At 42.1% G+C, this 12,750-nt stretch overlaps 1 protein-coding gene across 2 annotated transcripts in view; it reads right to left on the bottom strand.

Moving 5' to 3' along the window:
* Nucleotides 1-8,209, bottom strand: part of LOC117420627 (diacylglycerol kinase theta-like) — a 124,526-nt gene extending 116,317 nt beyond the window's left edge. For both annotated transcript variants that reach the window (XM_034034126.3, XM_034034127.3), the window contains exon 1: nucleotides 6,535-8,209. In XM_034034126.3, the coding sequence (XP_033890017.3) occupies nucleotides 6,535-6,748 (214 nt within the window). In that variant the 5' untranslated portion in view covers nucleotides 6,749-8,209. The remainder of the gene's footprint in view (nucleotides 1-6,534) is intronic.
* Between the last annotated feature and the right edge of the window lie 4,541 nt (nucleotides 8,210-12,750).

The following is a 12,750-nucleotide window of genomic DNA, read 5'->3' as shown; positions in this document are numbered from 1 at the left end:
CTACCATTTTACTTAACACATTACAAATGCGTCTGTGTACCAATAATAAAAAACAAATAGTATTTCTATTAGTTAATCTCAAGTTAGTCTTTGTCACCTGGATGGATATTGCCAAACTCATTGACCCGATATTTAGGTGTGATTTCTATAGTTTTTGGCATCTTTAAACAACATGTTGAGTAGTAAAAATGCACTGGACACTGAAGTAAACTGCAGCTACGTTTCAAGCATGAATGTGATGTGAGCGTGTCTTGTTCACCAGAAGCAGTTTTATTGAACAAGTATGTTTACTAAATTGAAAGCAAAATTGCCTGTGTCGATGATTTATATATGATAAGTGTATTGATTTGGTTACTAAACAACCAAAAAAAGCCTTGCATGGTTTTTGCAAGTGTAAAAATAGTTGGTAACCCTGGCTGTAAGCAGTTGTATCATATGCAGTTAACGTAGGAGTGAGGATTGAAATTGCTTTGTTTCGTTTTGCATCGCATTATTATTTTTATTATTATTATTTATTTCTTAGCAGACACCCTTATCCAGGGTGACTTACAATTGTTACAAGATATCACATTATACATTATTTCACATACAATTACCCATTTATACAGTTGGGTTTTTACTGGAGCAATCTAGGTAAAGTACCTTGCTCAAGGGTACAACAGCAGTGTCCCCCACTGGGGATTGAACCCACAACCCTCCGGTCAAGAGTCCAGAGCCCTAACCACTACTCCACACTGCTGCCCACTATCTTTGTGTGCTACTATCTTTGTGTGCTCTGAAGAATCCACGCTAGGTCGACCACTCCAGTTTGGTCTGCTGTGGGTGCACAAACACTTTACTAACACAGTAGTGTGCAATGAGGTTGTCAAGTTCCTGTTCACCATAGTTGTCTTGTAGTAGCTCCTCTAATGTGGCTTTCCAGAGGTCCTTTCTTGACCAGTTTCCAGGAAACTACCTTTGGGGATAGTTAGTTAACTGCTCAGCTACAGCATTAATGAAAGATCTCTGAAGGCTGAGAAACTGCTCGCCTTGTTCCTTTGTGTCCATCAATTCATGGGTCCTAAAAACAGTATCAGTAAGAAACAGCATCAGTAGTAAGAAACACTATTGTTATTGTTTTATTAAGACTCCACTTGTCACACTAGATTATACTGAAACTCTGAAGGGAAGCCATAACCAAAAATTGAAATTGCTAATAAGAACAGGTCATTTCATTTGCCAGTAGAGCATTACGTTTGAGATTTGAGATTACATATTTAAAGGAAAAATGTGAAAAATTGTCACGCATAGAGTATAGGCAGGGAGTCTTGGCTGGCTGTTGCTATGGTAACTTAAGACGAGACGCAAGAACTGTGTTTCCCACCCCCCACTGTAAGCAAAGTTACCTCATTAATATAGTAACAGCCTTTCAGAATGTCAAAAAGGACTTGGAAAATCCTTATTTCAAAGGCTTAGAAATTAAAAACTAGCTATAAAGTTAATTTAGTTCCCTGTTGTAGGTATTTGTTTATTTTACCGTAATGACTGATGACTAATACAGAGAAACAAAATACAATCATTTGTTTTGTTGGAGTGGAAAAAGAAAAAAAAAAGTATGTTGCTTTTAACTTATACAACGTGTTTTTAAAAGTTAAAAATACTATTTTTTCAATACAAGGCAAAAAAAATGACGTACTCCAATGCAGAAGCACTCAAACCAAATGGAAAAAATAGAAGCCTGTACTAGATTTACACTTTTGTGTTGTTCGCTGCACCTGCCGTGGACATAAGTTAATTTAAAAATCAGCCTAATTACATTTTAAAAAGGTAAAAACTGAAAGCACAAAATTCTGACAGTGCCCTAACTGCTAATTATGAACCTGTCTCTTTTTTCTACTGCTGCCAGTCAGGTAAGTACAAACTATTGCTATTAGTAAATTGTTATTATTATTTGTTAAACAGAATATTGATTTGTTTTTAATTAACATGATACTGTAATTGAAATAGTCAGTCATAACTAGTTCTTATCTCTTTTATATGCAGTAAGTAGGATAAATTAGCGATTTGGATTTTAGCACTGTTTGAATAATTAGACTTCATAACATTTGTGTAATAATGCAATTAATGCTCGCCCTCTAATCAAAACAGACCATTAGCGTACCGCCGATGCTATTATTTTTTCATATTGCTTCACTGTTTTTATAAATGTATTTATATGTACGGCTTTATTTAATAATTTATTTGATTTCATTTTGGGTTTTTTTCTGTCAAACTTAATGGGCTTTTAAATAGGCCAAGCCTTAATTTTTCACGTACAAACAAGATCACAACATGTTAATAAGGGACTAATCTTTATTAAAGCTAGAATGAAAAATAAAGCGTTTTGCTGGACACACTATGACGAGTAACTGTATTTACATTAATAAAGATGGGTCGCTTCGGCATTTAAATGAAAAAGTATGACACGATTTAAAAGCCCATTTAGTTGTTTCACAGAAGAAAAAAATGAAATTAAACCAATTTTACTGTTAACGCGTTTCTCAGTTGTGATTGCGATACACAAATGGATTAACATGTATCAATTGCACTTGAGGAGAGTAGAAAAGCCAATGTAAAAGACCTATTTATAGACATATATGTGGTAATTTATAGAAAGCTAGGCTATTTATTTTAAAATGCTCAGAGCCCTTGCAGCTAACGCACTTCCCCCAAGATGGCCGACTTCCGGTTTCCTCCTGCTGTAGAGATCGCACATCAACGGGGACGCATACTACCCCCTTACACAGCGTCTTTTCAAAATGTTTTTCTTTTAACATTTAAACGTTTAAACTATATATTTTTTAAAATTTAAATGTTTATTAAATTAAACAGAATCTAGCACCCATATTTCACACTGCCACAGTATGCTAAAAATGAAATTATATTTTATACCGAGCATCAAAAGAAACTTATCACTATTTACATTTTTTTTCGAAAATAAATATAAGGTTTATAAATGATGGACATTGAAGAAATGTGTTTGGTTTCTTTTAATCACTCGATCAGTCATCCTTGACCATGACGCGCTTGAGTGACTATGACTGAAGCATATGCACTTAATCACCTAATTAGTGAGACAGCTGATTGGACACGGGATATGGAACGATTTCAGCTGTTGAATTGAAATCTTGAATAAAAGCAATAAAGAAAATCACAAAAAAAAACAATATGCCACGTCTGTCAAGCAGCACCTTCGTGCAATCGGCATGTTGGAGGCTGGTCTAGGGCAGCGTACTGTGGCTCGTCATCTTGGGTGCTCACAGAAAGCAATTTCAAACCTGGTAAGATGGTTTAACCAGACACACTCTGTCAATGACAGGCCATAAACTGGGAGACCAAGAGTCACAACACCTGACCAAGATCGACATTTTGCAGCATCTTCGTGATGTCAATTGTTAATCAGCACAATAAAAAGTCACTGCACCTGCTCTAAAACTTTTTGATCACATGTAGTGAATTTTATCCAAATATAAGTGATACGTTTCTTTTGATGCTCAGTATAATATTCATCTGAATTTTGAAAGAATGTTTTTGTGTGTCAGCATGTGCTTTGTCCCTTCTATATTGCAATGAAAAATAAATGTTTGGGGAGATGTTACAATGCCACCTGGACAGTTCCACTGAAGCACGAGTTCAACTCAAAGGTCATGCCAGACAGTAGACCTATACACTGTTGTAGGATTCTTGCACCTAAAACTCAGAAATGTAATCTGTGCTCATTTTGACAGTGGTCACTGGTCTGTTGTAAGGTGAGTTCAGTGATCATGGCAAATTCAGATTCAGCTTGTAATGCAGCCATCTTGAGCAATGTAACTCATATTTAGAGAAGTTCACATTATTTCTGTCCGCTTGTTTTACATATGTATTCATATATTACTTATTTATTATGCATTTTTAGGGATATCCAAGCCCTCGCTCTCACTCTCACCACTAAATGTTCAAATATTTGTTCCAGCACTACAGTAACTCTAAACACATTCACATGAAAATACTTCATTCAGCATGTGTTTCTGCTGTGTACAGATTTAATCAGTCTGTAGCACTCTTCTGTGTCACAGAGCTCTGGAGAACCAATGAATGAAGATTTATATTAAAGAAGTGTAGGTTGTGAACCACACTTAAATGAGATTCTTACCTGCTGGGATCAGTTCTCCAAAATACAGAATAAACCCACAGCAGATTAAAGACCCAAATACATCATCAAGAATACCCTTCTTTGCCATGGCTCTACCCCTGCTATCAATTGTACTGATCTAATAACAGATTCATAAACCACCTGAGGGATTAACATTAACACCACACTAAACATATTATAGATATATACTATACATGGGTAACAAGCGTACAAATGTCATGAGTTCATTGACAGCCAGGGTTCGAAATATGGGGGGCCTCGGGGGGGGGGGGGGGGGGGGCGTTGATGGGCTGAGCAGAGCCCGTCCATTAAAAATCATAACCTGGGGGCTTATTGCATCTAATTCAATTGAGTTTGATGAGCCAGTATTGGGCAGCAGTGTGGAGTAGTGGTTAGGGCTCTGGACTCTTGACCGGAAGGTTGTGGGTTCAATCCCAGGTGGAGGACACTGCTGCTGTACCCTTGAGCAAGGTACTTTACCTAGATTGCTCCAGTAAAAATCCAACTGTATAAATGGGTAATTGTATGTAAAATAATTGTAAAAATAATGTGATATCTTGTACCAATTGTAAGTCGCCCTGGATAAGGGCATCTGCTAATAAATAAATAATAATAATATAAGTGAAAGATTGACAGCACCATGCGTGGCACTTTTTAGAGTTTAAACTACATTCATTGAGCCTATCTTAGCAGTTTTATCGACACGGTCTAACGGAAATTAGTGTGCATGGTGCGCAGTGAGCAGTGGACACATCCTGAAAATGTCAAAAAGCAAGCAGCCAAATTTAGCCGACTTTGGTTTCAGTAAACTATAAGGATGAGACTGGTTGCAAAAGCCAGGCCATGGCATCTGATGATTCAGACCAATCAAACAAAGACTTGACAGCAAGAAAAGAAACGGAAAAACATTAAATAAATGAAGGCATCGATAATAACGGTGACACCAAGGGAGAACTTAGCACCACGAGTGACACCACGAAATCAATACCAATCTTCTGGAATGATAAACAACGGGAGGACTGGAAAGAACGTAATCCGTGGTTGTTTTGCAACAAAGGAAAACTAGGCTGCACAGTCTGTAAACAAGCTAAACGACTAATTATTTCTGAAAAGCGAGTTCAGTTATCTGAAAAATGGGTAAGTGGCAAGGTAAGCTTGTCTGATCCAAAAGAGTGTGTAATAAAATATACAAGCACAAAGATAGCTCTGCACATCAAAAGGTCGAGACTGACAGCATCAGGGAGAGTAGTGTGCTTCTGAACATGATTTCAGAAATAAACTCTCATTTACTAGACAAGACAGGTGCAGTATTCCGAACTGCATATCTCATCAGCAAAGAAAGGCTGGCTTTTAGCAAAATGGATCTGTTAGTTTCACTTCATGATATGAATGGTGCTAAGATGGGCTCAGTACACCGATCAGATCATTCTTGTGCAAATATTATTGGGCACATAGCAAATGAAATGAAAAGCAAAATGATTCCATCATTAAAATGCACATCATCTCTCAGCATCACAATCGATGAAAGCAGCTTGTATGGCTTAAACTACCTAATTGTTTACTCAGAGCTGATGCAACTGGCAAAGGTGACATAATAGAAAATACTTTTCTTGACTTAGTGGAGCTTCAAGGGGGCACAACCGCAGAGGCAGAATACACATCTTTAAAAGAATGTCTTCACAAGTCAGGTTTGGATGATGAATATTTGAAAACAAAATACAGGCAGGAAGTAGTGGAAAGAGTTGAAGGTTGCAGTTGATTTGGCTGCGTGCTTTATAAATCCTGTTGTACTTTATACATGTTTCTTTTATTTCTATGACACGACTGGTGTATAAATATATATGGGGGGGGGGGGAACATGTGTGCCTGCTATAAAATCTACCTTAAGAGAACTAGAAAGACAAGGGTTGGTTTCTGATAAATGAGAGTGCATTTAAGTTTAAACTATTTAAAAAAATGTAGAGGGTAGTCACCACCAAAGCATATCACTAGTAAAAATTCAACATTTTGACCGTAGCACAAAATTAATACTTACAGCCTTTAAATGCTGTTTGATTGTACAGCACCATTACTTGGTGTCTGTATGGTCTTAGAATTGAAAGTTGACCAACGGTTCCCAGAACATTCACTTCCTTTCAAACTTCCCCATTCAAGCATGGGAACCAGGCACATGTGCAAACGAGTGTATATATACCATATATACCATGATAATCAACAGTATTTTGGTTAACAATAATGTTCAACATATGTGGATGAACTACAACATTATATGAATTATGTAATGATTGGTTATGGCTACCATTACCAATACACAACAACAACATTTTGGTCATTCATTCGGTTCTTCGAAAAAGAAAAAAAAAAAAAACAGAAAGCCTTACCTTCACACAGAAACCCAGCCAGTCCCCAGATGAAATCGGTGCAGTGGTGACAGTACGTTGGTTTGGTTAAAGTCACTTTCCTAAAATTGTGTCCTGGGGCGCTGATTTGATACTTGGTTCTGGAACTCGGGGTTTGATGCTTCCGCCCAGACCCGGGGCTTGCAGTTGGACTGTCTGCACTGTTGCCATACCGGATCCGACTGCGATCTGCCATAATTATTAATTCTTTCTGCGCCGATAAACTTATGTGCTTTAATTGTAAAATGCTGGGGATAGTTTACACTACCACTTAGCAATGTTAAAAGCTTCTTCTGTTCATGCCATGGCGACAAGTAGTGTACAGTGAGAGGACAAGGGCTAATAATATAAATGCGTAAATAACTCTAAATCATGTCAACGTAATGCAACCTATAACAATGGCCCTTTAACAGCTGTCAGTGTAAGAAAAAAATATACGTTACAAATACTATTACCAGGTAGTTGTTATTTGTATGCCTAGAGCATATATCCAACCCCATATTTTTTGTTTAAATGGTTAAATCAATATTAAAACAAACAAAAAAAACACTACCGTTTAACTGATAAGAAAAAAAAACAATTCTAGTGAAGATACACCGAAAATAATCATTTAAAATACTTAATTTGATAAAATGCACAACCCACGTACAGTAGAGAAAGCAGCTTATTCGACCCTCCTTATCAAGACCGCGTTTTTCAAAGACTTGAAGCCAAAATGATGTACAATTCCGTTTTTGTAACGTTATTATGCAGGGTTGACACCTACGTATTGAATTGGAGACGCCGAAAACACATTCAAAATAAAGAAGTGTACCAAAATAACACGCATAAGGTTCACTGACAAAATACGACGGCTCTTGGTTTTCTCTCTATAAGCGTGTGATTTAATTGTCACAAAACTGTAAATTCGAAACTGTAAAAACACAACATAGCAATGCTCTTAAGACCCGAGGTAGAATTAACCTAGATCGGAGTACTTGTAGGAAGCAGATCGAATCAGACCAGTCTGTTCACTGCGTAGTCGAGTAGAAAAGCTGTTCAGAGAAACCCCGTGCGATAAAGTAATGAAGCAAATTCGATGAAGCCAGGATGAAACAAACTGGCCCAACTTCTATGATCCAAAACGAAAAAGAGACAACCGGGAAAGTCTATGGATAATCTTCCAAACAAATGAATTCGATTTTCCCATCCAGGCAATTTGCAACTGCGTTTGTTTTCCAGAGACAGGGTCTTTGATATTGTATTATTATTATTATTATTATTATTATTATTATTATTATTATTATTATTATTTTCAACAATGAAAGAAGAATTTGAGATTCTGTCGGCCTGTTAGGTAATGTGTTTCTTCTAGCAGACTGGAAAACCAAACACTCAACTTCCGCCTGCAATTCTGTTTAGCTGTCTGCTGCAGTGGCGAGGTCTTGACGGTCGGTTTCTCTTTTTTTGACTCCTGATCGCTCTTGACTGCGGATTCCCGTTTGACGTTACTGTTCCCTTGCTGAGATTTTCACCCCAATATGTAAAAAATAAATAAACACAGTGGCGGACTTTCCAGTTATTAAATAACACCCCCGCAATTTTCAAGTCACGCAGCGTTTGAACTCAGATCTCCCACTCACATTCCTGCTGCTTCTGTGTTAACCCTTTTTTTTAAATTCTCCTAACCGCAAGCGTGTTGTTATTAAACGAGAATGAAAGCAAGGCGTTTGTACTAGTGCGTCCAGGATAAAGGATAGAACATAAGAAAACAATTTTAGCCGCAGTTTCGTGTGATATTGTAGGCAAAATTATTGTGCGAGTCTGTTGGCTACATTGTATGTTATTGCTCTGTATTCTGTAACACCGTCTTTAAGTAGTTGACTGTCCAGTTTGTTTACACACTCAAAGGCTTGTTCCACCTACTGCAAATGTCAGGTATTGTGTTTCCATCTAGCTAAAATGTAGCTGAATTGGCCCTTAAAATTTCAAGCAGATTTTATTTTCAAAAAGATACCTATTACAGGACCTATTTACTCAGCGTCATGATTAGTTGTTAGTTCTTATGATTGCTGACTGATCCATGCTATATATATATATATATATATATATATATATATATATATATATATATATATATAACTGCAGTGTACAAAATTGAAGGCATATGAAAGAAAAGGTTTTTAAAAAATGTACACAAAAAGTTTAAAAGATTAAAAAATCTTTTATTTTCAGGACATTTCGTGCAAAAGCCCTTCTTCAGCTGTTTAAAAAGAAAAGTAACCACAGTACAGTAAACTTGTTGTTATTCAAGAATTGTAATTATACAAAACTTCTGTGGATGGTGTCATGATTATTAGAATAGAATGTTCATTCCCAGAGGTTCCAAAGTTCCCAGTTTGAAGATAAACTCTCGTTCCTTTTGTTTTCCAAGCAACATTTGTTGCATAGCACTGACTGATCACGCAGACTGTGGTGTCTTTAGCAGTGTGATAATCACTGTTGAAGTGAAGGGCTACTGGAAATGCAGTGGTGTTAATGCGAATGCTTCTTAAGTGTTCTACAAACTGCTAAACGCTGCCAAAACTGCTAAACGCCTTTTAGTTTCCCCAATATACATTTCTTGCAGATAATGCAGTAGACTATTCCTTTAGAGGTACATGTAAAATGTTCATGAATGTTGAATGAAGATTTAATGCCTCTTTACCCATATTGACTTATTGGTAATGACAGCAATCATCCTATGCCTAACGCTTTTATACTCTCTAAGAATGTTCACCTACAATCCAGTGTTTTCTAGAATTAGGTTCTGTATTATCATATTGAAATTTCTAGCACCTTGTAGACAATACTATCATAGCATCAAAGGGTATGAAAACTTGAAAAAAATGAAAAATTGCTGAATTAAATAACTGTAGACATCTAATTCTTTTAACTTTTTTCCTCGTCCACAAAAGCAAAACTTATGCTATAACAGATTTTTAGTAAAATTCTTTGTTTTCAAGGAATTTCTAGAAATTATAAATTTCCATTTGCGTATGTAAATTTTTGACTACAACTCTCTCTCTCTCTCTCTCTCTCTCTCTCTCTCTCTCTCTCTCTCTCTCTATATATATATATATATATATATATATATAGGTGCTAACCCGGGACCTCTCGCACTAAAGCATAGCGCCGATACCGCTGTACAAAAGAGCCGGCTCCTGGGCAAGGAGCGTATATCGGGCTTATGTCTTATGTGTGATTATGTCACCTACCAGCCCTGCTGCTGCCTTCCCCCGTGCACGCTCCTGTCTGTCACTAACTCACTAAACTCTGCCTGAGCTGCCTCTCTCTCCTCTGTCCTAATTCTCCTCAACCTCTCTGCTGCCTTTGACACTGTCGATCACTGTATTCTACTATCCTCTCTCGCTGACCTGGGAATCTCTGGCATTGCTCTGGCCTGGTTCTCCTCCTACCTCTCCAACCACACTTACCAGGTCACCTGGCGTGGAGCAACCTCCACACCTCGCCCTCTCTCAACAGGAGTCCCCCAAGGGTCAGTCTTGGGTCCTCTCCTGTTATCTCTCTACAACCGCTCCCTGGGCCCCCTCATCGCATCCTATGGTTTCTCATACCATTTCTATGCTGATGATGCTCAGATTTTCCTTTCCTTCCCCACCTCTGAGTCCACCATCCCCTCCCGTATCTCTACCTGTCTGTCTGCTATCTCTTCCTGGATGCACTCGCATCATCTCAAACTCAACCTCTCTAAATCTGACCTCCAGGCAGAGTAGGATACTGCAGTTTTTTTTTTTTTTCTTTTGTTTTTGCTATTTTTCTATTTTTTTATTATTACTTGTGGAGGAAGGAGAATGGGAGGAAGAAGGAGGAACAGCTGCAGACAGCAGCAGATGCAACAATAGCAACAGCAGGCACAGGAGGAGATCAGCTGGGAAGCCCTCCTCCATAGCATAAGCCAGATGTACTGTTGCTCCATCTGTGGGGAGCGGGGACATTTTCCAGTTAATTGCCCCCTCCCTGAAGAGTGGGATTACAGCTGCTGGAGGGGAGACAAGGGGGAGGAGTCGGTGCGTCCACATCCCAAGAGGGAGGAGCCCAAATGTCCTGCGCCTGAGAGGGAGGAGCCCGAACGTCCTGCGCCTGAGAGGGAGGAGCCCGAACGTCCTGCGCCTGAGAGGGAGGAGCCCGAATGTCCTGCGCCTGAGAGGGAGGAGCCCGAATGTCCTGCGCCTGAGAGGGAGGAGCCCGAACGTCCTACGCCTGAGAGGGAGGAGCCCGAATGTCCTGCGCCTGAGAGGGAGGAGCCCGAACGTCCTGCGCCTGAGAGGGAGGAGCCCGAACGTCCTGCCTGCTGGTTCCCCCGCTGCAGCCAGAAGGGGAGGAGCCCCTGCCACCTTCGCAGCCAGAAGGGGAGGAGCCCCTACCGCCTTCGCTAGGAGCAGAGCAGCAGGTGTGGCCTCTGCTTCCACCACCACCCGAGGGAAAAGAGCAGGAGTTGCCTCTCCCTTCAAGACAGGACGGACCAGAACAGGAGGCTGGCGGTCCGCAGCTGCCCTTACATAGGCTGCTAAGAAGAGCAAGGGGGAAAACCGCCGGATCGCAACGGAAGGAAGAAGAGGGCCAACCCCAGCACCACCACTGGTCCTGGCTCCCCTCCTGTAATCGCCTCCCAAGGGTCCGCTGCCGCCGTCACCTCCTGAGGGACCACTGCCGCCCTGTCATGCACCACCTGGGGATGCCAGTTCGCCATCGCCTGGGGATGCCAGTTCGCCATCGCCTGGGGATGCCAGTTCCGCACCGCTCAGGGATGCCAGTTTCGCACCGCCCAGGGATGCCTGCCTCCCACTGCACAGGGATGCCTGCCTCGCACCGCCCAAGGATGCCTGCCCCGACCCGCCCAAGGATGCCTGCCTCGCACCGCCCGAGGATGCCTGCCTCGCACCGCCCAAGGATGCCTGCCTCGCACCGCCCAAGGATGCCTGCCTCGTACCGCCCAAGGATGCCACATCTGCATCGCCTGGGGCTGCCTGCTGCTCCGCAACTCCTGGGGCTATCACCTGGGGCTGCCTGCTGCTCCGCATCCCCTGGGGCTGCCTGCTGCTCCGCACCAGTTACAGGGTACGAGGGAGAAGTGGAGCTCCCGCTGCCGCCTCCATGGCCAGGGGCTCCCCTCCCGAGTTCGCCTCCTGAGGGTCCGCCGCTGCTGCCGTCACCTCCCGAGGGTCCGCCGCTGCTGCCGACGCCTCCCGAGGGGCTGCTGCTGCTGCCGTCACCTGGGGTCGTCGCCAGCTCTGTTTCTCCTAGGGTTGCTGCCTGTCCTGCTTCGCCTGGGGTCGCCGAGGGTCCTGCTTCGCCTGGGGTCGTCGCCGGGGGCTCTGATTCGCCTGGGGTCGCTGCCGGTCCTGCCATGCAGCAGGAGGTACTGTGGCTGAAGCCCCATGAATGGCAGCTGCCGGCCATGAAGAAAGGGGGGGAGGTCAGGAGCCCAGCTCCCCCAGCCGCATTTTCGCGGCAGGAAACACTGTGGCCAGAGCCTCACGGAGGGGAACTGCTGGCCATGAAGAAGAGGGAGAGGTCAGGAGACCAGCTCCCCCAGCCGCACTTTCGTGGCAGGAAGTACGGTGGCCGGAGCCCCACGGAGGGGAACTGCTGGCTATGAAGAAGGGGGGGGAGGTCAGGAGACCAGCTCCCCCAGCCGCACTTTCGCGGCAGGATATAGTGTGGCTGAAGCCCCGGAGAGGGAGCTCTTAACCACAAAGAAGTGATCAACTGGGAAGCCCTCCTCCACAGCATAAGCCAGATGTACTGTTGCTGCATCTGTGGGGAGCGGGGGCATTTTCCAGTTAATTGCCCTCTACCTGAAGAGTGGAATTACAGCTGCTTGCCCTCTATCTTCATGAGCTTTCCAGGCCCTGACGCAGAGAAGCATCCCCATAGCATGATGCTGCCACCACCATGCTTCACGGTAGGGATGGTGTTCTCAGGATGATGTGTGGTGTTAGGCTTGCGCCAAACATATCACTTAACGTTGAGGCCAAAAAGCTCTATTTTGGTCTCACCAGACCATAGAATCTTCTTCCAGTTGGTCTCAGAGTCTCCCACATGCCTTTTGGCAAACTCTAGCCGAGATCTGATGTGAGTTTTTTTCAACAATGGCTTTCTTTTTGCCACTCTCCCAAAGGCCAGTTTTGTGAAGCACCCGGGCTATTGTTGCTG

This window comes from Acipenser ruthenus, chromosome 1 (assembly GCF_902713425.1).
Source record: "Acipenser ruthenus chromosome 1, fAciRut3.2 maternal haplotype, whole genome shotgun sequence".
Lineage (NCBI taxonomy): Eukaryota > Metazoa > Chordata > Actinopteri > Acipenseriformes > Acipenseridae > Acipenser > Acipenser ruthenus.
Note: the sequence above shows the minus strand (reverse complement) of the source record. Positions and strands in the feature narration are given on the sequence as shown.